The sequence below is a fragment of the Podarcis melisellensis genome (assembly GCF_964234715.1).
Source record: "Podarcis melisellensis genome assembly, chromosome: 9".
Lineage (NCBI taxonomy): Eukaryota > Metazoa > Chordata > Lepidosauria > Squamata > Lacertidae > Podarcis > Podarcis melisellensis.
The window spans coordinates 35,068,324-35,093,920 of NC_138541.1; the positions used below are offsets into that span (position 1 = coordinate 35,068,324).

Here is a 25,597-nt window from a genome sequence, read left to right on the forward strand (position 1 = left end):
TGTTTCATGCTGAATGTTGTTTTGCTGAATGATCACTGGCTCGTGGGATCTAAGCCCTGCTCTTACCTAGGAATGTCATGCTGATAATGAAGAGCAGTATGCCAAAGGATACAGTCACAAGGAGGCATCTTTGGCAGAGGAAAGACTGCAAGAGTAGTGCCTTTCATACAAAATGAACTGAAGCTGGCAAGATCACAATGAACTCTGCTCTGCCTCAGAGACCATGAAATAAGTAGATGTTAGCAATGGAGTTCAGCTGAACATACAAGAGGTGACCAAATTAAATATATATGGCCTTAAAACTAGAAACCTGGGAATTTGCATCCAGTGGATCAACTCGATCTGGCAATTATGCACAAAGAGGGGGCTTGTCAGGTGGAAAGTGTCAATAAGCCATTTTATCACAGATGCAACCCAGCTAACCTGCACTATGGGGAGCATACACTAAGCATAGTGAAGGGCTTGGAACTTTTTATAGATATTTGGTTAAAATGTGTTGCTACAGACATCTTCCCCAATCTGGAGCCCTCATATGTTGTTGGACTATTTTTAGGAAATAAAAAATAATTTCTCAAGCTGAAGAGAGATACAAGTATTTCACTGACCCAGAACCTGCACTATTCTCGCTACAGCAGTGGTGGAAAGCCTGTGGCCCTCAACATATTGTTGTGCCTACTCCCACCAGCCCCAGGCAGCATGGCCAACAGTCAAGGATGAGTTGCAGTCTAACCCCCGTGTTAGAGAAATAGTATGTGTGTGTTATAAAACCTCAGGGTCGTCTGCCAATATTGAAGTGTTGCATCAATGGGAAAGAAACTGCTTTTTTGTTTAATGGAATTCTCTCACCAAGGCTATCGAGAGAAGAATTCTGATAAACTCCTGTGACGCTATATTTTAAGTTTTGGAAACAGAACTTGCTCCCTCAACAAGTCAATTCATTTTATGTTACATTTGGTAATTGGGAGCAAATAAGTGTCTCATATGATATAGTGACTAAAGACCTGCATCCAAAAATCTAACTGGCTATTAAAACCAATGTGAAAAATTCAATGACTTACCATCCAATATTTGGGGAATCTACTAACCCTTTACGCTCCCTGACTCACAATTTTCCACTCACCTTGCTCCTCCAATGTCTTCTCTCTCAACCCAGTAAAGTTGAGCTGAATTTTTTCAGAATACTTTCATCTAAGATTTTTCTTTCTCTCATTGCTTACCCCTCTCCCCAAAAAACAATCTATTTGCAGAACTTTCTCTCGGGGGCATTGTGGAGAATGCAAAATGGCGTCCAGGCTGCTAACAGTTACTGCCACCACCATTTGCGGTGGCAGCAAAATAACAAAACTTTAGGAAAAAATAAACTGCGCTACTAGCACTGCTAGTTCCACATCCTGAGAAACTAGATGAAATGTTCTGCTGCCCACAAACAGGATGGACAGTTACAAGAGGCTATTTGCATACAGCTGTAACCTTTAAGCCTTTCCGAGGTTCTCTCCTTCCAGCCTTCACTATCCCTCTGTAACCCAGAGCTAACAGGCAATCAGTTATTAACATGCTACAGTGGTACCTCAGGTTAAGAACTTTATTTGTTCTGGAGGTCCGTTCTTAACCTGAGGTACCACTTTAGCTAATGGGGCCTCCAGCTGCCGTCACACCACCACTGCACGATTTCTGTTCTCATCCTGAAGCAAAGTTCTTAACCCGAGGTACTATTTCTGGGTTAGCGGAGTCTGTAGCCTGAAGCGTCTGTAACCCAAGGTACAACTGTATATACAAAAGTTCTACATACGCTTTGTTCCTATAAAGCGCCATGCATGGATAAAGTGTCAAGTATAGATACGGAAAACTTATTTTAAAAATAAATAAATTACATGGTGATAAACCTTACAATTAAATATTTGTAAACAAGCTAGAAAGAGGAAAGTAAGGAAATATGGAGAGAGCATCCACAGTCATGTACTTGAATCAATTTCTAGTGTGGCAGGAAACCACTCACATGCAAATACAGACAACTCTTCCAAGGGAGACATGCATCCTGACGGTAGGCGGCTTTACTGTAACAGGAAGCCTCCCCCTTCCCATTATGCACTATTGGATTGTCTGAGGCAGACACTAACAGCAGCTTTTGCTCTCCTGCAAGGAGCTACAGGCTGCCAATTACAGGAACACAATATGTACAGTTGATGCAATGAAAAAAAATTGGAGGACGCATCAACCTCTGGCAACAACACAAATATTTTCATTCAAATGATTGAAAAGAACCAAGACCTCACCCAAAATAATAAAAGCACGCAAGGAAGGCCCCCCCCCTCCAAGCCTAAGATACAGCTTTTAAACAAAATAATTCCAATATTGGCTTTTTAAAATGGCTTGTTCTCAATTGTGCTGCAACTGCATCTGTCATTACAAAAGCTCTTTACCAGTGTTAATGTTTAACTGAATGTTTACCAATTAATTAGCACTTATAAGCTAACATTTTGTACTAAAAAAAAAAGCAGAGGGCAGTGCAAATTTAGCTCCTTTCCTTTCCATTCTTTGTAGCTATTTTGTTTTTATGGGTAAAAATGTTTATGAGACACAGACCACCTTATACTTTCCTAGCAGCCTACAAACACAGAATAGGTCCTACCTGACAAAGCACTACAAGAGAAAACTAACAAAAGGCTAAGCTGGAAGCGTGATCTGCAGACGGTAGAGGCCGACCCCAGCAACGCAAATGCACAAAACTGTAGAGGTCTGTGATTATGCTGTGAACTGCAACCTTGGCTGGGAAGCTGTATCACTTTGAAATATGTTATTGGTATTGTCCATCTCCTCCCCCCACCCCACTCTGCATGAGCACAGATGGTCAAACCTTACAGCTAACCCTGTGCCATGGATAATGAGGTAATAACTTTGCTCAGGCAACAGCCCCTCTGGTTCCTACAGCCATTAACATCCAAAGAGCATCGATCTGCCACATGCCAGAAACAGAATGTGTCTTCACCAGCTAAACCATCCTGTGGTAAGAAAATGGTTCTAAGAGCTGAATAACTGTGCCATTTTAACTGCTTAGAAGCTGAGCATATAGATCGCTGCATCACAATGGCACAAGCCGTCTTACCTTTGAAATACAAAAAGCACAAATATATGCACCGAAACTCAAGCATGAGAATCACAGTCTACAAATGCAACAAAGAGTATTCCCATTGCCAATTTGCCTCACAGGGGGTACTTGAAAACAAAACCAGAAAACATCACACTTGAAAAGAGCCAAGACAGAAACAAGAAGAAAATGAACCCCCGGCCTACCTGGCAGCAAGTCAGTATGTCAAATCCAAAGTCTAACATTTGAGAGTCAGTCCACACAAGCAAAGGCCAAAGGTCAGGAAATGCAGTCCAGGATCACTCAAAGTAGCCAAGTCTGAAGTCCACCAGTCAGAATACAGTCCAGAGTCAAACCCAAAGGACAGCCCTTTAGAAGTCTAGGAACATAGATGCCAATGTCCCTCAACACAGGCAGTTGAGCAGACACAGCACCTCAGCTCTGCTTTCTTTCTGTACTCTGCATTCTGATTGCAGCATCTGGGCTTGACGAGGTATATGACCCTCACCTGCTCCAAGCCTACTCCAGCTGAGGAATCACACCCTTCCTCCCAGAGCCAACGAGTCCCACCTGGCTAGCCAGGAAGCTGGCCTGTGGGCCCTTACCTAATACAGTTCCACTCCCACCATTTGCTATACCTCAGAGCCTGCTGTGTTGGGTCCTGCTGCTCTGGTTTCTTTGCACTGACCTTCATCCCCCTTGCCATCCTCTATCACCCTGCAAGTACTTCCTTCCCCACACCCTGCTTGACCCAGTGTGTCCCAGTCTCAGCAACATCCCTCCCCAGGATTCTCTTCCTCCTCCCAGTCATCCTGCCAGTTCTTGGCAGATGGTTGGAAGGCAAGGAACCAAGAGGCCCCAGGGTGATGTGAGAATAGGCTAAGGAAATCATGAGAGGAGGCCAGAGAAAAAGCAGGTGACGGCTCTTTCCCTGCTTCTGTGAAGTCACAGAACGTTCCAGGGAAGAAGCCTGACACAGAACCCAGACCACAAAAGGAGCACTGTGAACTCTCTGTTTGCAGAATACTCTCATCTTGTGGTACTAAACATCAGTCGGCACAGGATGTCAGGGCAGAACTCCAGGACCCTCTCCGCGGAAAGAGCAGGTGTGTGGGGGTGTCCCTAAACACAGCGGGGCTGGCTTACCACATGTTGACGCAATTGAAGTAATGTGCAACATCTAAAGAGGGGTCTGCCTTAAGACCAGTGAGTGCAGACTAAATTTATCTAATTGCACCACTGACTAAATTTAAGGGGACAGGGAGTAACTTGAAAGCAAGCAAGTGTAAACCACTAGTGAGATGTGCATTTGTAGAAAGATGAAGGGCTGAGTTTAAAGAATACCCTTCTGCACATTTCTTTTGGCACGCTTCCAGAAGCAATTCTGCAATTACCACTTCTTCCCAATCAGTTGATGGGAGAACAGGAACAATTTCCTGAGCTCCCTAAAAATGCAGTGCAAGGCATGATGAGAACAGACCTTCCCAAACTGGACAGTTTAACTTGGCTAAGGAAATGCTCATTTTAGCTTTGATGGTTAAGCAGAGGTGGCTTTCCTTCTTCTTCAGAGCCTATTAGACCCACCAGAAAAGGGTATTCAGGGTGGGGGTGGCCAAAGGGTATATACCCAGGGAGGGTCAGTCTAACAGTATAATATGTTTTCTACACTAGGCTACAGTTATGGTTACATATTTCTATCTATCATTGTTTTTATAAATTGTAATAGTTCACAAAACGTCAGGGTTGAAATAAGTGAACCAAGAAGCCACAATTTTAGCAAAATTATAGAAGTCTATACCAAATCATTTAGTGAAAATCTCAGAAATGCAAGATGGAGATGGAACACTTATGAAGACTAAAGCTACCTAATATTCTCATTATGAACCTTTGTCAAGAAAAGTAAAACTGTTAGCAGGTCCACAAGCACAACTTAGGGTTCATTAGAAGATCTTAAGAGGCAAGTTAGTCATCCTTACCACAAAGGGTACATAAAGATTGGTCTATAGGTAGACTCTTTGCCACCAAATTTGATAGTTAACCTATACAGTGGTACCTTGGGTTGCATACGCTTCAGGTTACATATGCTTCAGGTTACAGACTCCGCTAACCCAGAAATAGTACCTTAGGTTAAGAACTTTGCTTCAGGATGAGAACAGAAATCGTGCTCCGGCAGCGCGGCAGCACCGGGAGGCCCCATTAGCTAAAGTGGTGCTTCAGGTTAAGAACTGTTTCAGGTTAAGAACAGACCTCCGGAACGAATTAAGTACTTAACCCGAGGTACCACTGTATTAGCTATTGTGAGAATCAGGGGGTGGTATTTGTGGGGAAACATGAAGGCCAGTTGTGCAATGAAGGGTGTAAGCAGGCTGTCCTAGCTTCCCACTTCCATTGCAGTATTTACGTAGGAGAACTAGGGCAGGATAAAACAAAAATTACAGTTCAAGTGGAAGTTTCATGTCCTTGGTCTAACGACAGGCAGATCAAAGGAAGAGAACAGAATGAATCCAAATTATGGTTTAAGGTTCAAAAGGAGAACCCAAAGGGGTACCAGCCTGAAACAAAAACTAAGGAGCAGTCACAATGCCTCCAGTACCAAACAATAGGGAAACAGTGGAATATGAAGGAACTGATCACACTTTCACTGTCCGAAACACCCACCTCAGTATTTCAAAATTATAGACTGGTTGAGGAGGTCTTCTATGTATTTTGGAAAGTTCCCTGTTCTCTATGCGTTTGGACATCTCTAAAAACACTGTAACTAAATTTTGCATGATGTTCCCTGAGATAAAGGAAGTTTCATCTGTGTTTGGATATGATTTGACACCATTTTGAATCAAGATGGCAGACTTAACCTTTCAAAACTGCACTTTTTTGGTTTCTTGGAATTCCCAAGCAACACAGGACATAAGGCTGCTAGTAAGCTATAAGGGTGCCTTAAATGAGTAGTACTGCATTATTTTATAATAAGTTGAGTCCATGATCACTGATCTGTGTAAGCTGCTTCACACAACTAGCACAGCATGATGAGCATAACTCTGAGAGCTACCAGCGGAAGAATGGACCTTCCAGGCAAATGTTTGATAACAAAACATTACCCTTTAGCTGACTGAACTGGTAAGGATGAGTAATGGCAAAATGCTGTGCTTGGACTGGGTGTGTGTGAAAGGGGTAGTTTCTACTCAGCCGCTGTCTCTCTTGCTCAGATAAGTAAACTAAAATGGGGATTACAACCATTTACCTCAAGACTGTTGTGAGGAGGAATGTTATAATTGCTGTACAACACTTTGTAGGCTAAAAAGTGCCTTTATAAGATTACTGCTAATGAGTAACTAAAAGTATTGCTTTTAAGAAACATTTAAGAATCATAACTGAGGTTATGCACCTAGTACGAGTCTCTGAAATTTACTTTTAATCATCTATATTCAACCTGGTTCCCTCCCAAACCCTGCCAGTTACGTCTTAGCAGGGTCTCCATGCCCAGGTCTACCTACAACCATCTAGTGTTCATCAGAACTATATTTTAAAAAACTGCTGTGAACCTTTGAGGGTGGGTGAATTGATAGTGCTGGCAGCTGGAATGTATTTTCCTATGTTGCCTTCCATATAAATGTATCATCCAAACTTTTAGAAAGGGTCTAATAATTACACATATACATGATGCATATATTTGGTAGTGTCTTATACCCACTTTTTAAAAGCCATTTCTGCCCTTATGAAGAAAGATCTCTCTTAAGAACTTACATCTCTCTCTTACACACACACACACACACACACACACACACACACACACACACACTTTTCTTAAGAGAGGCTAGCTTTCTTCCACCTGATCCGACAAACACTGCTGGCAATCCCCCCCTCCCCTCAATGCCTCTAACATATTTTCACTTAGCACCAGTTTGATGTATAAGATCTGACAGCCAGGCAGTTATAGGCCACCTGCATCACTGTCGCCATGACAACAGTGAAAGACAATCCATGATCCCATGCCCTGGTCACACGTTTCAATACAGCTTATCTGTCCAAAGCCACTGAGTCTAATGGAAGAGAGTAATTACAATCTTCCACTCATTGTCAAAATTCTCGCCATATAATTCTCTTCAAAATTATTTTATTCCTCTCATACGGCTGCTTTACACACACACAACCCTAAAAGAAATCCTCAGTGGGAGTGGTAAGGGATGGGGGAGGAGGAAGGAAAGGGAAAGTGGCAACTATAAATTGAAGCAGAATATTAGCGAACTGTCCCTTTACTGTGGTAAAGAACTGGAGCTGAAACAGAAAATGGTACTAGCCACCAGAAAGGATCAATCATGTTTTCACTTACCTACTCCTGTTCACACACCAACCCTTTGTACTATTTTGATTTCAAAAGAAAAGGGATTCCTGGTGAACTTCCTGCCGTTACAAACTGAGCAGTCACAATCCCAGAAGGCAAAGCAACAGTGAGTAAACAGGCTGGTCTGTCCAAACACTCTGACAATTAGCAAAGGGGTCCAGAATCTGAGTGCCTGCGATTCTGCTGTGAGCCATGAAATCTCATTTTGAAGAATTATTCATTTCTAAGGTGGCTCCTGTGTGTTACAATAAAGCTCTTGAATGTGGAAGACCCAGATTCAGATCCCTACTCAGCCATGAAACTCATTGGGCAGCCTTAGGCCAGCCACCGGGCTGGTTCCAATGTTGCACCAAATCATGGCTGGATGCCACATAAATGAATAAGCTGCAAGGACCCTCACCCTCACACTTTGCACTCCTCACTGCATGCTGTGAAATTCCCTCTTCTTTCTTGATTTGAGGAAAAACATAGTTTGTCATTTTATCCACGCCAACACACTACGGGTTATGCTCACCAGAATGCAAACCAGAATTAACCTGTATTTGCTTCTGATTTCCAGTTATGTTTTGCCTCAAACCAAGAAGGAAGGTGAGGGGGAAATGATGGTGTGTAAGGAGAAGGATCCTTCACGCACAACCAAACAATGGTTTGGCATTACTATTGAACTAGTCTGCTATTCCTAAACTGGCTCACAGAGCTGCTGGGAAGGAAACATCAAAATAGAATACACTATCACTGACACAGAACTTTAACAGAATCTTGGGTACAGAGCAGGATTTTCCCATCCTATCACAATGTCACCAATTCACCCTCACTACTTACATATAAGTTAAGTGTTTCCACTGAGCAGCGCTGGCCAACCCATGAGGCGGACTGAAACAGCCATCTTGGGTGGCAGAACCTCAAGGGGCAGTGTCCTCTGGGTACCCCATATGCCTCTGCCGCCATTACTGGGGTTGTGTGGCAGCTTCCCATGCAACCTTGGAAAGCAAGGCTGGGGGGGCAGGGGGAGGCAATTTCCCATTTTACCTCAGCCAGCAAAACGGGATGGGCCACACCTGCCACTGAGACAAAGGTAATGGCCTCCAATCAACAAGACTAGGGGCCTTAATGCACCAATCTAAAGCCTCCTATTGAGTATTGGATCATCTACCGGTATATCAGGCACGTCCAACAGGTAGATCATGATCTACCGGTAGATCACTGAACGTCTGTGGTAGATCACTGGTTCCCCCCAAAGCAGCTCTACAACTTTGTCTCCCCTAAAAAAAGCTCAACATTTTTGCCCTGCACCCCCCAAAAATGGGACTTTCCTCCTCCCTAAAGAAAGCTCAACAACTTTGACCTGAACACCAAAAAAACAGGGCTTTCCTAAAAAAACTCAACTTTGACCTGAACCCCAATCACTGCCAGTTTTTAAGTCTGTGAGGAGATCACAGTCTCTTGGGAGCTGGCCACCCCTGATCTATATTATTATTTGTCACAGGAATAAAATATATCTAGATCACAGTAAAAAGGCTAGGCATAGCTGTTCCCTCCCAATGGTGTTCTGGTTGATTTGCTTCCTCACGTGTAGCTGAATAGCTACCATTCAGTCTTATGGAGAAAAGCACAGTTTTGGGCCTGGGGATACAATTGTGGTGTGAGCACCTCCAACCCCTGATCTAGAAGGCCCAGGCTCCCCTGGTGGACCCTCTGGGGAAAGATGCAAATGCATTTCTGTGCCTGGGATCCCTGCAATATATGGACCTTCTTATCTCCTTGTCTCACCCTATAAATAAATTTCAGAAACTTCACTAGTAGGGGAACTGGAGTGCATTGTGAGAAAATGTTTATGTGGATAAGATGTTTGGACAGGGAGAAGGAACAGCTCACTGACATTTTACCTGGCAAACCCTCTCAATAGTAATAATAATTTATTTATATGCTGCCCATCTGTCTGGGTTGCCCCAGTCTCAAGCAACACCCATGTTTATAGAGAATAAAACAAAAACAATTGTGCACTTAGATACATTAGGCACCCGCACACAAGGTTCTCTTTCAATCCCAATTAATTGTTAAGTTGGGCTATGTTGTGATGTGTGACTCGTGCCCAATACCTTAATGCATCAGAAACAAAGGTCCACCTGAGGCCTCAATCAGCATAAGCGAGAAGCGATTGCTCTGCTGTTGACAGTATTACTTCCCCCTTCCCTCCTCCTGCGCCAAACAGCACAACATCATTTATCTGTCAAAATTCCCATGCCCAAATTCCTTCATCCACAGTGAGCTACGTGACTCGAATCCATAAAACGTCTCCTTTACATGCGATGTAAAAGGAGTGCAGGAATGAGAGAACATTTTCTCTGAAAACATTTTACAGGTAGCGAAGTAACCTCAGGACGCAAAGGTCCTTATTTCTGCAGCGTGGAGTTTATTATATTGTAATCTATCATATAGGAAAGATTATATAATGACAACCACCACGCTGCCGAATTATTAGATTTGCAAATATTTGCAATATAACAACAAAAGCCTTCATTAGGGTTCAGCCCCATTGACTCAGTAATGCTGCAAGCATTCGCAAGGGAATAAGGGACAACATAGCTAACTGGAAGTGGTGGGTAGGCAGACAAAATGAGCTAAATGAGAATTTGACAAGGACATCACATTCTGATGAACTATGGAAGAAGATTTATGGCAAGGACTTGCTCATGCAAAATGATATGCCAGGCTTGCAGATAATGTACCCGTGTGGCGTGAGATGAACTGAACTGTGGCTCTGGAAACCATTCAACTGGAGGTTTGCATGATCAAGCCGTTAACCCACAGGGCTTACTTGGGTAAGAGACACCCTAGATCAGGGCGGCCCAACACATAGTCCAAGGACCACATGTGGCCCTAAGGCCATTTTTGGTGGCCCTCAGCAACATTTGATTCCACCGCTGCCACCACCACCCCACAGCCCTCGTACTGCCTTCCTAAAGCCAAGTAAGCAAGGCGCTGGGCTTTGGAAAGGAGGCATGAGGGCTCTGACAGGGTCATAGAGGCCTAGAGGGCTCCTTCCCAAGCCTAGTTAGCACTTTTCCAGCTTTGGGAAGAAGATATGAGGGCTCTAGGACTATGCCACAGCCTAGCACCTCCTTCCCAAAGCCCAGTGACTCACTTATTCAGCTTTGGGAAGACAGCATGACGGCTGCAGGGAGCATCACATTTTTGGCCTTACTCTCCCTGCATGACATGGTAGTGTGTGGCCCACGGGTTCCATGCCGACGTACTATTGCAGCACACTTGAGATGAAAAGTTGGAGCGCCCTGCCCTGGGTAATCAGGAGCCCTTCTTACATAGTACAGTTTGAGACAGAACATAAAACACTGCAAGCATATCACCTGAGTGTAGCCTGAGCTAAGGAGTCTAGATGGGCCTAGAACCCTCTGGTTCATTAAAAAAAAAGGACAGTTTAACATCTCAGGTCTAAACACTCTTCTGTGCAAGTAAACTCAATGTGGGCCCATATATACATTTTTTAGTTGCTGGTACAGTTCTCCCCATCTCAGTTCTCCCCATTGTGAAGCCCCATTCCATGTGGTTATATCTTCAATCCCAGAGGGGCAATTTTTGCTAATAATGAATTCTAAATGACTATGAGATGTGTGTCTTGCTGTTCTTGCCTCACCTGGTGTCATAAGTCTATGATCTTTAGGGGAAAAGATTGGGGATTCAGAGTGGGAGATGGAATTGCCGTCAGGGCAACTGAACCAGAGACTCTGATGCAAGGGCAGCCCATTGTGTCAGAGCCTCTCTGGCCTTTCTGGTTGTGTTGCCCTTCTCTGACCTTGAAGACTCCAGCACAGAAACCCTATAGATTCACAGTCTCTTTGGCTTCATTGGAGTCAGTCAACAACTGCTAACATAGACTGGACCCCTTTAAATTAAGAACTCCTCACATAGAAAACAGAGCTAGCTACTGAGAGAGAGCTGCAGCTCCTATTCATGGTAGTCTGATGATGGCTGCTGCTGAAACAACATTCCAGGTCCGCTCTTCTGGGGTGAGACCTAGCGAGGTTTCTGTGTCCTCTCATCCTTCAGAGTCTTGGAGGACTACGTGTAGCAAACTCTGGAGGCATGCAGGAAGATGGATGGGTTTTGGTTAACAGAAGGGAAACCAGAAGACTCAATGCACAAATTTATTTCCATTGTGTAAGAAGACAAACATTACTGGATGTCATTGGGGTCTCCAGCCTAAGCCCTACATGGAGCTGTCCAGGGTGACACTGAAACGTTGTCTTGCCTTGTCTCCATACTGCTGAGGCCATTGCTCAAAACATATACAGTGGTACCTCTGGTTACATACTTAATTCATTCCAGAGGTCTGTTCTTAAAAATGGGGCCTCCCACTGCCGCTGTGCCGCCACCACCACACGATTTCTGTTCTCATCCTGAGGTAAAGTTCTTAACCTGAGGTATTACTTCCGGGTTAGTGAATTCTGTAACCGGAAGTGTTTGTAACCCGAAGTATCACTGTACCTTGTTCCTCCTAAAATCTGAGATATCCAAAAACATGCTGAGCAAAGAATTGGGTTTGATGCTCCGTGTAGCTTCTTGTTTCAACTCATGGCTAGCAAGAGCATGATAAATTATGCAAAATCAAGGAATATATGTGCATGTTTTAATTTTGAGGTAACCCAAAAGCAATTTGGTTCCCCTTTCTGTCCCATTATGTGCTGCGTTTTTTGTTTTAGATTGTCTTCCTGAAGGCGGGGACTGCCTTGTTTAAAGTGACTGTATGTTAGCCACTCTGGGAGCTTTTATGGCTGAAGATAGGGGTGCAAATGCTCTAAATAAATAAATTTCAATGGAATGTAGTCCAATCCACACATTTAGAAAAACCAGGAGGCATGGCTTTCCAAGGAGTGTAGTTTTCAGAATGCAGAGGAAGGACTGAATATATTGCCATGTTAAAAAAAACATACTCCAGCTTCTGGTAAGTGGAATGCAGGTCAGTGGAGGCCAAACAGAAGTCTTCTCCAAAGTGCTACTTTCTTTGCACAGAGAAGTTTTGTGGTTTTGTGTGTGTTTATTAGGGAGGGTATTCAAACATGTAGCACAAATTAATCAAGTATTACAAGGGCTGTACAAGAGAGTTTTCCTGTGTGGCAGACCAGCTCTTAATTACAAGTATCGCAGATAAGCAACAGGTGAAGAAAGAAAGCAAAGCCCTATTCATAAACTAGTTAGCCAAAGAACAAAGGTAAATTCATCCACTGGGAAATACAGCATTTGTAATAATTTGATCTTCCAAAATGTTTTTAAAAGTAGAATGCTAGCCTCGTTAAGCTACTGCAAATTAAACATAATTTTCTTGTGTACATGGCAAATGCCTATAAAAAAACATAATCTGTGAAACACACCTTAGTTTTCATTATTCATCTTGTTTATAACACTGAAATTACAGGGATGGAAATGAAATGGTTCTAATTTAAGTTATTCACTTCAGGAGATGGGCTAGCCTGTCACCAATAACTCACTAACAAAGCATGCAATATACTTGCTCTATCCAAATTCATTTGCATGTGATGAGGTGAGTGAAGGGGAGACATGAGAGAGGGGTCTAGATTATGCCTGGTGTGGAGAAAGTGGACAGGTGTCATTTTCTCTCCATCTCACTTAACACTTGAACTCAGGACCAGTGGTCAGGGATAATGGGAGTTGTAGTCCAACAACAGCCAGAGACCCAAGTTTGAGAAACACTGTATTAAACAATTATCCTCACTGTAAATAGTCCCTGTTCAACATATGAGAGGTATACCAACATATCTGAGCCAGTGTTAGAAATTAGTCGGGTACCAGATGCATTTTACTACTCGCATGGGTCCAATTGCAACCATGTGGAGACCTCTGGATGCCAGTTTGGTGAATGACATCTCCATCTGGCTGGCCCGCCTTTTTCTCAGTTAATCCCCACAACCTCTCCCAGGTCCTAGTCCCATATCCTAACTGCTACACCACATTGGCTTCCTAGAGTACTTCTGCTATGGGGCAACTCTATAAATTAAGGAAGTAAATAAATACAGTATGGGGAAAGCAAAATGTCACTTGGAGAAGGATCTGAAATATTTTCCTTGAAGTTTCAATTTGTTTTATCCTGGATTGTAATGTGTTAATGTGCTGTAAACCACTTTGAGATTTTTTCTTTATAATATAAAGCAATATAGAAAAGAAATGAATAAAAATAATAATAAGTCCCACTGCAAAAAAGGCACCTAGTCATTCCATTGTGGTGACCGTAAGCCAGGTTTAATGTGCCTTTTGTCAATTAGCTTATACAGTGGTACCTCTGGTTACGTACTTAATTCGTTCCGGAGGTCCGTTCTTAACTTGAAACTGTTCTTAACCTGAGGTACCACTTTAGCTAATGGGCCTCCCGCTGCTGCTGCCTTGCCACCACCGCACAATTTCTGTTCTCATCCTGAAGCAAAGTTCTTAACCCGAGGTACTATTTCTGGGTTAGCGGAGTCTGTAACCTGAAGCGTATGTAACCCGAGGTACCACTCTACTGTATATTGCTCATTCCACATGCCTACATTTCAAATTGCTAGCTCATAATATTTCTCTGCAAGAACTGTATTAGAGCAAACAGCCAAACAGATCAGATAGGCTTTACGTTTAGTTAGGGAAGGGCACATATGTTCATGATTCTGCACTCTGGTTTACTGTCTAAAGGTCAGCTGGAAAGGAACAACTGGAGAAGGAATTCTGGCAGCAGTAACACTAACTTCTGATGTCAGAACACAGAGCTTAGTCACATGGTAGAGGAAAGAGTAAATAAGGAAAACAAGGGTCATTAGTTATAGCTGGCATTGTAAAAATAGCACTTCTGGAAGCCACTGCTCAACCATCTCCAGAGTTAACTCGTCCACACATCTTTTAAGAATATGTAAAGAAAACACAAAAATCAACAACTAGAGTTGTGAGCAACCTAGGAAACAGCTGTAATGTGTTCTGCAGTGAGATAACTGTAAAGAACAATGAAGGAAAGCAGTAAGCCGTTTGTTACTGCTGTGCCAATTAGGTGAAATTTCATGGGGAAAACAGAAAGCAACAGCAGAAGAATCCAAAAGTACTTCTTAAAAACAAACAAAATATTTTATTAATGCAGGATGCCTTGCTTTGGAATAAAAGGTGGTGGTTGTTTTGAATCCAGTTTCAATCCACAAAAAAGGATTACACCATTACAATTTCATTTTTCTTTAGATGTGTACAATGTAAGTGATCACTGACCTACAGTAAATGGTGTTGTTGGGTTGTTGTTTATAAGCTCTTTTGAGACAATATACATGGTGATACGATCAAACTGTCCTAACTGCACTACTGAAGCTGCAAAATGTACAGAACAGACAGAAAACCCAGTCTGTTTTAGCCTGCTCATATGGGACTTGGTGTCTTAGAAACAGTTATTTTTAAAACAGCAACATAGTATTTCATTTCAGGGAACTTAACCATTAAGGATCCACCAAAAACTTTTCTTATGAAAAGACACATAAAAAGAGGCATGGTGATATTCCCCCCCCCCCTCTTCCTTTTTAAAGCAGTAAGGAGGAGACTTTGCCAATTGCAAAAGCAGAAGTGTGTGCCCTTTGGCTGCTGTTTACAGATAGTGTGTTCGCCTCCAAGCCTCAGATACTGTGACTCATAACTTTAAATCAAAATGCGGTCTCCCTGCAGAACAAGCAAGAAAACCCATTCACTGCCAGTACACTCTACAAAAGGAGAAGCACTATGTTCTTCCTGAAGCGCTACTTGTGCCCTCCTATCAGCCAAGAATCAATTTGTTTCTAAGTAGTTCAGAAAAGAGGCAAAAAGATTAACTGAACCATTTATTGGCTCTAACTGTAGGGTGAGATATCCTTACTCTAGAGTCCTTGAACATTTCCACTGACTTTTTGGCCCTTCGTTTGAAGTGAAAATGGAATTTAGTACAATGAAGTATATCCGAATTAGCATACAGTGAGCTAGCTACATTCCAAAATACCATTTTTTAAAAAATTCTGATCAAAATTCCTACAACAAAGGGATTTTTTTTAGCACCAACTAAGAAACAAAATGTAGCAGCTCTGATATATAATTATTGCTTTAAAAAAACTGCAAATTGTATTCAGATTTTTTCACATTGAAACCTCAATTCTTGATTAGCTATGTAGAAGAAATGCCTACATCACAGAGCTGCTAATGAATAATGAGCTTATTAAATTACAAGCTGTTATATAAATAACTCATTTTTTAAAAAGTTCTTCCGTGCAAGGTGAACTCTCGTACTAATGGACAAACAAACCAAATATTTTACCAATCCCCACCTGCTTCCTTCAAACCCAAAACACCACACCCCCTTCCCAAGCATGTATTTAACTATTTCTAGTCAGTTCGAATAATTTGTTTAAAGTTATGGGCCTCTTCTTGATTCTAATAAGTAGGCAATTCTTTATGGTAAAGGAGGTGGCATTACTCCATCATTCCCACTGTCACCATATTACCCATCACGAGAGAGTGCATTGCTATGAACTGTGCCCATAGACAGTAATAATAAAGCATGTTATCACACTCCTTCAAAATCAGGACAGAGGACATTTCCCCCAAATGTACAGTAATTCTTCCTTACAGATTCTAGACATAGAGAGCCCGGCTGTCCAGAGAGGAATGAGAGCACCATTAGTGGTGCAAGAGAGACCTTGGTACTGTTTAAAAAAGAAAGAAAAGGGATCTGAAGCAAGTCAAACTGCTTCTCAGCCTTCAAGGAAGGTGTGATGTGCCAAGGCATTAATGAAAAGGAGCAGGCTCTTTCAAAGTCACTGTTCTTGGACAAAAATGGATTTGTAATAGAGAAAATTGTTGAGTGGTCGTGGAACAGGGCCTCACTCAAGGTTATCACTTCTCCAGGCTGAAATGATGCTGCATCCCATCACAGATACGGTACCTGCCTCCACAGCTCTAACAACATATTGCATTTGTATTTGTTCAGTTCTTCAGACATGCAAGAAAAAAGATTCTTGAAATTACCATGTAGTGTTAGTACTGCGGAATATTTTTTTATCTTGTCACCACAGTTTATTATATCTTCCATTCACAACATTCTCCAGTGTCATACCTAAGTAGGAGTGGCTGTAATAGCAGCTTAGTTGTGTGAAGATTTAAACATGCACATTCATTTCATGCACAAAAATGGTCCCTCTGAAGCCAGCTACATCTGGAATGCATACAGCTGGCCTCTCATGACCTGAATCAGACTGTTTCATTCATGAATAACTTAAGTCTACTCACAGTCTAAAAATGTATGCACTTGTTTCATACTTTCTAAGTTGCAGTTATATGAAAAGGGTCCCCTTAGTAAAACCCACATACTGCCCCTAACCCCAGGCAATAATGAATGACTATCCCCATTTGTTAACTTTCAGCAAGCAGGTGTTTAACTTTCTCTTGGTGGGCGGGGGGGGGGGGACGAGGGTAATTTGCCTGACATAAAAAAGAAACTTGCTGGCAATATTGCACACTCACTACATTATTCCACTAAAGTTAACACATGCCAAAACTGTAATCAGCAAGATTTAGCAGACATATTACACTGTGGGGGGAAAAGTTCCAAAATGTACATAGGTGATGCAGGGAAAATCCACAAAACCGAATGTGCAGGGATCTATTTCCAGCTTTCATTGATTTCCTGCCATATCCATGCAGATTTGTAATTCCACATATTGTTTCCATAGTCTTCCTCATATATATCCCCCGGGGGGGGGGGTGATGGTAAGTTATTTTAGAACCAGGGCAGCTTCAGTTCCTTGAAAGCAAAACAGTGTTCTAGATTCCTTAAATAGTAAGGAAATCTTATGCAAGTTTCTTGGAAATGGTGATGCATCATTGTTTTGTAGACATCACATATTTATTTCTAAAAATATAACACATTTCACCTCCCAGGCAAAGGACTATACCAAACTTAATTGCTGAAAAGAAACAGTCTGGGTGAAACCCCACTATAAAAATTCATATTCAAAGTTTAGTTTAGCTTCTTTCATGTGCAAGAAGCATGGTGGAATCGACACTGAAAACAAATTAGCTAACTTCTGTGCTGATGTTGAAGAAGTAATATGATAGGACTGCTTGCTGTTTAATGCCTGTTTTTAATCTGATAATCCCCACCCCCAACCCTTCATCTCGGTGGGGTGGAACCTCTTTCCTGTCTTGGGAGTCATCTGCTGGGCAGGGGGCTAAAGTAAGTGTGGTGGTTCCAGAGTCAAAAGTGGGTGGAGTGCACCCCATTCTCCTTCTCTTCCCCCTGCCCTGTCCCAAGGAGGTTGCTGGGAAAGGGACAGAACGCATTTGCCAGGTCTCAACTGATCAATTGCAGATGACTTTTATTTCCTCCTGCTTTGATCCATCCATTTCACCACCACCCCTCTCCATTTTCCCACTCCTGCCCTTCTCTCTTCCTTCCTTCTCTCTTGCTTCCCTTACCTGCCCTTCATCATAAGGTCCCAGGACAGGTTACAACAATATAAAAATGCAGTATTAAAGCCAGTTAAGACAATTTACATGAGCATGGGCCTTAAAAGGGTATCAGGTGTCAAAGGCCAGGGTACTGAGGCTAGTCTTCAGCAAACAATGAAAGCTATGCAAGGAAATCATCACACACACCTCTGTGAGGAGGGAACCACACACCCTAGGGACTGTCACAGAGAATGCCCTCTCCCGAACCACTCCACATTGCCTTCCCAAGTGCTTTTTCTCCCAATGGACTATTATAAGTGGGGAAATGTGGGGGGGAAACCACACAACAACAACTCTATACTGGACACTGGAGAACAGCAGCCATGTGTAGGGAAAAGGTAAGGCACCCCCCCCCCACTGCTCCTCGGATACCAACCACCACTTCAGAAGTGGCTTTAGTCATCTAAGTGGGTGCTGATCTACTGTTAACTAAGCATGAACCTTGGCTTCAAGGTCTTCACTCTGAATGCCTCCCATTTCCTTCTCTGTGGCAATATCAGGGTATGTGGCATGCGGCCAAACAACTAATCCGGGAATCGAGGCTTGCTCATTAGGTTTTGCAGGCCTCTGACCGAACGTAACATAATGTTCCGAGGTTATGCAATAGAAAGCAGCAAATCACACAGCAGTTGAATGAATAATGCTAATGAAAACTTCTGTTAAATATTATGGTGAGGGGGAGAATCTGTCCTGCTGCCTTTCCCCGTTCTGCCTTCCATTTAGATCTCTAGCAATACGGTAGACACTAGTTTTGTCCAAGTGAAAAACAACCCAATTCTACTGAGGTACAAACTAGTGTATAGATTTCAAATTGAACTGACAATATTTTAACACCTTCAGAGTGCTATGAAGAGATAGGTTCGGATCATATCTGAGAGTGCTTCCAAGTTGTTGTTTCTCAAAAAGTCAGGCTTGCCAGTTATTCCTTGTTGATTTCATGGTATTCCTCTCCCCCTCTACTTTTGTACTGATATCACTAAAGGTTGTACCAAACTTTTGCTGTTTTGTTGTCATGTTCACAAAGCACCCTCATAACTCTTAATTCCGTGGGGGCATTTATCTGAACAAGTAGTTAGCAAATTTTCTTATACTAAACAGAAAAAGTACATTTGTTCGATAGCAATTATCTTCAGGCTGAGATTGTATTTTTATATAATAAATAACAAGGAGGAGGAATGTTTTTTGTAAGGATGAACACACTAAATGAATCATGAGTACCTGTCAGGCAGGTTGTATAAGTAAGGTGGAAGAAGACTAGGGAACTTTAATAAATAAGCACCCTTTTAGGCCTGCATCTGTTCTGCTGTTCTCAGTAAGTGAGTGCATGTGTGTGCGTATGGGCCTGCAGGAGAGATCAAAGTGAGAGCTCCAATGAAAGAGAGAGAGAAATAATCCTTAGTGCAGATGAATGATAGCATATTAGACAATATATGCCCATGAACGAGTAACTAAGATATCAGAATATGCTCAAGACAATAACACAAAGTATATGAAACCTCAAATAACACTGCCATTGTCATTGTTATTTACTCTGGGGGGAAAATGGTGGTCATACAATACTTTCTATTTCAAGTTGCAGAAATTGCCTAATGGGGCCTAGATGCAAAACAGTAGTAGGAAAGTATTGTGTGAGCTTATCCTTGGAAGGTCAAGGCACAGACATTTGTTTTATTATTTGATAGTCATGTTTAAGGATCCTTCTACTGCACACCTTTAATTGGATCTACATTTCACTACCAGCTGGTTTTCATAATCAGCCACTGTAACATAGTCATTAAATCAGGACGGCACAAGACATTTCGGCACTTGAGGTGAAACACAAAATTGCACCCCCTCCTCCCCACAAGGGAAGAAAGGGTGATCTATATCAGGAACAAGGATGGAATAAAGATCTACATTGGGATCTGCTGCCCCTGTGGATCATTATGCCTGAGGTGGTTACCTCACCTCACCCTGCCCTTGGAGGGCCAGCCACAAAATGCAATCAACCATCTCTTAGCCTAACCTCCCTCACAGTACTATGAAAATTAAATGCAGTGGAAGGAGAACCATGTCTGTCATCTTGAGTTTCTAGGAGGAAAGGTGGGATAGAAATGTAATAATAAAGGACACTATTAGCCTGACAAGTTTAGGTTGACAGTCCCAGAAAAAAACCCAATCCCTGAACATCTGAAAACATTAATGCATGTTGAGAATCATATCATTATTCTATATACTAATTGCCGCAATATTTGCTGGCATATGTCTGAAAAATTGGGGGAGGCAAGTATCTCTCTCTCTCTCTCTCTCTCTCTCTCTCCCTCTCTCTCTCTCTCTCTCTCTCTCTCTCCCTCTCCACAAAATTCAGCTGGAATTGTCATCATTCACAAGTCATTGTCAAGATCCTGGAGAAAAAATCCCTTTCCTTGAGCACCCCACTCTGAGATACAAGGGACACCATGGCGTAATTCATATATAACAACATTCCAGAGTTGTTATATTGTTATAACAGCAGGCAAGTGCAACCCTCAAGCTTGCACACTTGCACATAAGGAGAAGGAATTAGACGTGTTAGCTTCTAGTATACGACAAGCCACTGTTTGCCAGACTTGATGGAAAGGGCAAACTATGATTTACCACAAATTAGAAGGGCAGGCTTCCAATCTCTTCTCCTGGCACATGAAAAACACAGCACACTGAGACTCACCAAGGCTCTAAGGAGAACAAAGTTTGCCAGTAAATCTGAACTAAGTCAATGTAACACAAAAATAATCTTTCCCCATTGACATCTATATGCTTTGATCAAGCCATATTGTGTGATTACTGAATAAATATATGTGTGTGTATTTCTGTGGAACTGAACTACTGTATGTTCATTTCCAATTCTCATTCCCTAGGGAAACCTAACCCAATCCAGTCCTACAATAGCTGCACCATCCGCTTCCAAAATTCTGAGTAGCCTTTTTACAGTTTAAAGCATCCATAAAAGGCCATGATGTTTGAATTGCATTTGCCATTTTACTGCCCATTTACTCAGTTTGGAGATATCATTCGCCACTCTTCACAATCCCTTTTTGTTTTAATGATGCTGAACTATTTAGTATCTTCAGCAAACTTGGCCACCTTAACAGTTCTGATCGACAAGAGAACATCTCCTCTTACCCCATGACTGCTAAGCTTTCTCAGGAGTCTTTGGTGAAGTAACTGGTCAAAAGCTTTTTGAAAGTCTTGAGTACCCTTTGTGCACTGGACCATCTATATGCTTGTTGACACTCTCAAAGAGCTCTAGCCAACCCAATGCCTAGTGATATTCAGTTGAAGGGCGGTATACAAATTTAATAAATAATGATAATTTTGACTTGTGATTATAAACAAATATTATTTGATGCTAGAACCGGTCGAACAAGTTCTGCAGTTTGTGATGTTAGATGCAATGAAAATGAAAGAACATATATACAAGAGTTGCTAGGAATAACATAACAACACAGGAAACCTAATGAGCACAATAGTAATAGAAAAGCGCAAGAAACTGGAAGGTGAAATGGATTTGAAATTTAAAGCAGCTAGACAAACCATGTAACAGAAAACTCAATCAATCGTTTCATTTGCATGCCGCCTTTCCAAAGTTAAAACCATGCTCAAGGTGGCTTACAGCATCTAAAAATTATATAACCACAAACAAAGCAAAAGTAGTGATAAACAATATTAAAAAGTACACAATCAAACTGAAAAATTGCCACATAAATCATAAGATCCAAAATATAGATACAGTGGTACCTCGGGTTAAGTACTTAATTTGTTCCAGAAGTCCGTTCTTAACCTGAAACTGTTCTTAACCTGAAGCACCACTTTAGCTAATGGGGCCTCCTGCCGCTGCCGCGCCGCCAGAGCACGATTTCTGTTCTCATCCTGAAGCAAAGTTCTTAACCTGAGGTACTATTTCTGGGTTAGCGGAGTCTGTAACCTGAAGTGTATGTAACCTGAGGTACCACTGTACAAAGATGCTGTTAACAGCCCCCCTAAACAATACCCCAGTCCAAGATTCTGTTCAGCAGTCTCAGCTGTTGTAGCTGGAGTCAGTCAGAGCCCCCCCTCCCAGGCCAGCTGGAAAAAGGCCTAAAAGGCAGGGTACAGGTCTCCAAGGACTCCCAGTCAAAACCATGCTAATCATCCTAACCAATCCACAGAAGAGAGCTATTTGCAGTCCATCTACATTTCCTACCTGGATTTACTTATTACTTTACCGAGAACCTTGCTGAACTGCTGGACCACACTAGACGGTTCCCTGCTATTAAAATGGCTCTCCTGACAGCACTTTCCCTCCCAGTTACAACATGCTGAACTGAACAATCCTTCAGCACTTTGCACAGGCATGGCTAAATTCAACAATGCATGAAAAGCAATTGTCTGGCTTGTTTGTTGAACATCCAGAGAGCAATGCTGAGGACCCATCCCAAGGAGAAATTTATAGAAGTAGTTATTGACTGTTTTGGCCCAGAGCCTCAGAGTCTCCCATTTTTGTTTCAGTAGCGATCCACTTTGTAGTATATTTTCCTTCATGTTACGTGTGGACAGGAATTAACAAGAACAACAAAAGCCTGGCTACTTTCAGATCTTATATCTGGCACTCATCACAGCCAAGGGAGATTCTGTGTAAAAGGTGAAAAATTCAGCCTTAGGGGTTTTTAATTTGTTTTTCAGAGTCTTATTGTTGTTCAATGGACAAATTATAGCTCTATGTCTTTCTGGTGCCTTACTCTGTTATTGTTCAATGGACAAATAGAGCAATCTGTTAGAACTTAGTTCAGAAATATATAATCCCATACACTATAGTAAATCACTATTGTTTCTTGTTGCTGCTCTTCAGCACCATGTAATAGTGTGTGGGGTTCAGAGGTAAGTCAAATACCTGTACTTAAAAGTCATGGATCTCTCTGCCCGTCCCCCGAATTATTTCTGCAGACACCCAAGCCTCCTGTTGATTAGATATAGCTACGTCACTCTCTTTTGCCTTCTAAGCATAAAACTAACTAGGCCCACTGCTGGCTCTTCATTCCCCTCTCTGTTTTTACTGCCAACTCCAACCACTGGTTTTTCATCAAAATTGGCCAAATCTGCATCTTCTGCTAAACTGTTCATGCCCTAGTTATTTTTTCCTTGGACCACTGCCACTCTGACCTTCCTTCCTGTTCTCTCTCACCTCTTCAGTTAACTCAGAATATTCCTGCTAAAATAATCTCTCTTTCTCAACACATCGCCCTTCTCTGCCTCTACGTTGGTCCCCAGTTGCCTTTTACAATGACTTTAGCCTCATCCTTGTATCTAGTTTTTCCTTCATCCCATCCTCCTTTTCTCTGCATATTCCATGCTGTGCTCTTCCTGGCTGCAGGCAAAAACCTACCTTCTTTCAGAAGCATAAATGCTGCTGTAAGTACTTCCAATGAAGACTCCATAGCTACCATAATTCTAGCCTCTTATAAAACCAATCAGGAATCCAAGAGTGTTGCTTCAGCACAGTGCTTCTCACTATCAAGCACCACCAAAGGATACCTTAGCACCAAAGGCTACAATCTTCTGCACAATTAGCCAGAAAGAAGCCCAACTGGTTACTTCTGAGTAAATATGTATTGCATCTGATTCAAAGGCAACAGCCCTATGCACAGTGACCTGAAAGTAAGAGCCACAAAACTCAGGATCAAGAGTATAGAATCATAAACTGTATAGTTGGAAGGGACCCTGGGGGCCACCGAGTTCATCTACCTGACCTGTTAGTTCAAATTTATATTTGCTGTAATAATGTAACTAAACAGTGAGGTTCAATTTTGGCAACAAATGAGGAATAGTGCAGAGGTTTCCCCCTATTTGGGGCTTAACTCCAACAGACTCCCTCCCAGAACACTTTGCTTTCACCTAGCTGGGCTTATTTCTGGTACTGAAAGGTGATATCAGGGCCCAGCTGTGGAAAAGTAAGACAGACAGAAAGAGGGATTCCCTTGCAAGCCTTTGCAGTTAAATCAGCACCCACCCCATGTTTCTACATATATTCACCAGATGTGAGGCGGAACTCACGGATAACCACATCCCCCTTGACTCTCAGCGGGAGTTACTTCTGAGTAAGCAGGCATATGATGAGGCTGTCAGTATAAGATGTCAAGGATACAGTTACAGGAAAAGTCTTTTAGAATTTGACAAATTACAAACCAGTACAGAAGAGCAGAATTGTAATAGGCCATCACATGGGCATGGCTTAACAACATTAAATAATTTTTAAGATGGTTTCCAATACTGAAGCGCATTTGCCAAATATCTAAGATGCATTCAGCAGGTTAAAAATTATACACTCAACACAGTAGGAAGTGAGAAAGCAGATTAGCTAAGAATGGGAATGAGTAGATGTTTCTTGGAACTAGTCTGATGATGAGCAAAGGAACATTTTGGAGGAATTGCAAGTTTTCCATCAATAACTTTTAAACAAACCTAACTAGCACAGTATTAAAACACTTCTAGTTATGTAACAGAGAAATTAAAACTGGCTTTCACAATGACTAGGCTGGAAAATGGATAAAACTTAATAAAGAAATGCATGTCTTTATTGTACAATTCTTATTGTGTTTCCTAAATTCATTATTCGCTGCTATAGCCAAATGAAGAAAATGTTTAGTGATGTTATTATTAATAAACAAATCAAAGATTTAGCAAAATCAACTATACATCCCCTATCAAGTGCTCATACCCAAACCTCACAAAACTGGGATTAAATGGTTATAAATTTCTCTGAGGTAGGCTATTCTATAATGGGATTTTGAAATTTTACCTGTGGTTATTTTTGGGAGGGAAGGGTCTTTAATAAGATGGACCATTGGCCTCGCTTCAGTTCAGACAAAAGCTCACACACAAGGACTTGAGAACTAGCCTCTTTGAACACATGGGAATTTACTTCCAAGTAGACATGCAGTTTCTGCTGTCAAGTGACTTCCAGTTCAATCCTATGCATTATTTCTGTCTCCACCTTACAAACAAGATGTGTCAAAGCGATGCATTGCATAGTAAATATGACAATAGAAAATGACAAACATCTGATGATGTTTATTCCAAAATCAAACTGTTTGACTGTCAGTGGAACATATACGTTGAAAAATGTGTTCTTCATGCTGCTAAAGGTGGGTGTGAGCACAAACTAAACGGAAAGGTGAGAAATCAGATTCCCTCTGGAAGCTGGAGAAAGTTTCCCACCCCCCTCTCCAAATTACCATTCCTGGCGGAGATCTTGTAAATTGAAGGAAAGTATGGAATGACTCACAGTTGCACATCACTTTGGGTTGCCCTGACAAATTTAATGAATAAATATTAAATTACAATAAATGAAGCTGCCCCCAGGAAAAGCAAATCCATCACCATATGCCTAGACTCCTTTGGGCTGTTGGAAGCCTTAGGTACATCCAGTTAGACCAAGGATTGACATCTGGAATGGCACAGATTCCCATCCTTAATTTAGAAGATTACGCTTGCCAAAATGGACTGAGGATGCATGGATTGTGCAGGTCCCTGGGTGTGGAAATGAGGCTGTACTGACTTTCCCTGAGAGAGCATCAACTTTTAAGTTTGAGGTGTATGCCTTTGAGGAAAAGTCTACAGTGGTACCTCGGGTTACATACGCTTCAGGTTACATACGCTTCAGG

At 42.0% G+C, this 25,597-nt stretch overlaps 1 protein-coding gene across 3 annotated transcripts in view; it reads right to left on the reverse strand.

Annotated features, from left to right (window-relative positions):
- MAML3 (mastermind like transcriptional coactivator 3) overlaps positions 1–25,597 on the reverse strand; it is a 279,257-nt gene that overhangs the window by 242,203 nt on the left and 11,457 nt on the right. Inside the window, exon 1 of one of the 3 annotated variants that reach the window (XM_081925954.1) lies at positions 3,292–3,977. The exons of 1 other annotated variant lie outside the window; for it this stretch is intronic. In XM_081925954.1, the coding sequence (XP_081782080.1) occupies positions 3,292–3,330 (39 nt within the window). In that variant the 5' untranslated portion in view covers positions 3,331–3,977. Of the gene's footprint in view, positions 1–3,291; positions 3,978–25,597 lie in introns of those variants that run through there. One more of the 3 variants, XM_081925955.1, reaches the window with a different exon arrangement.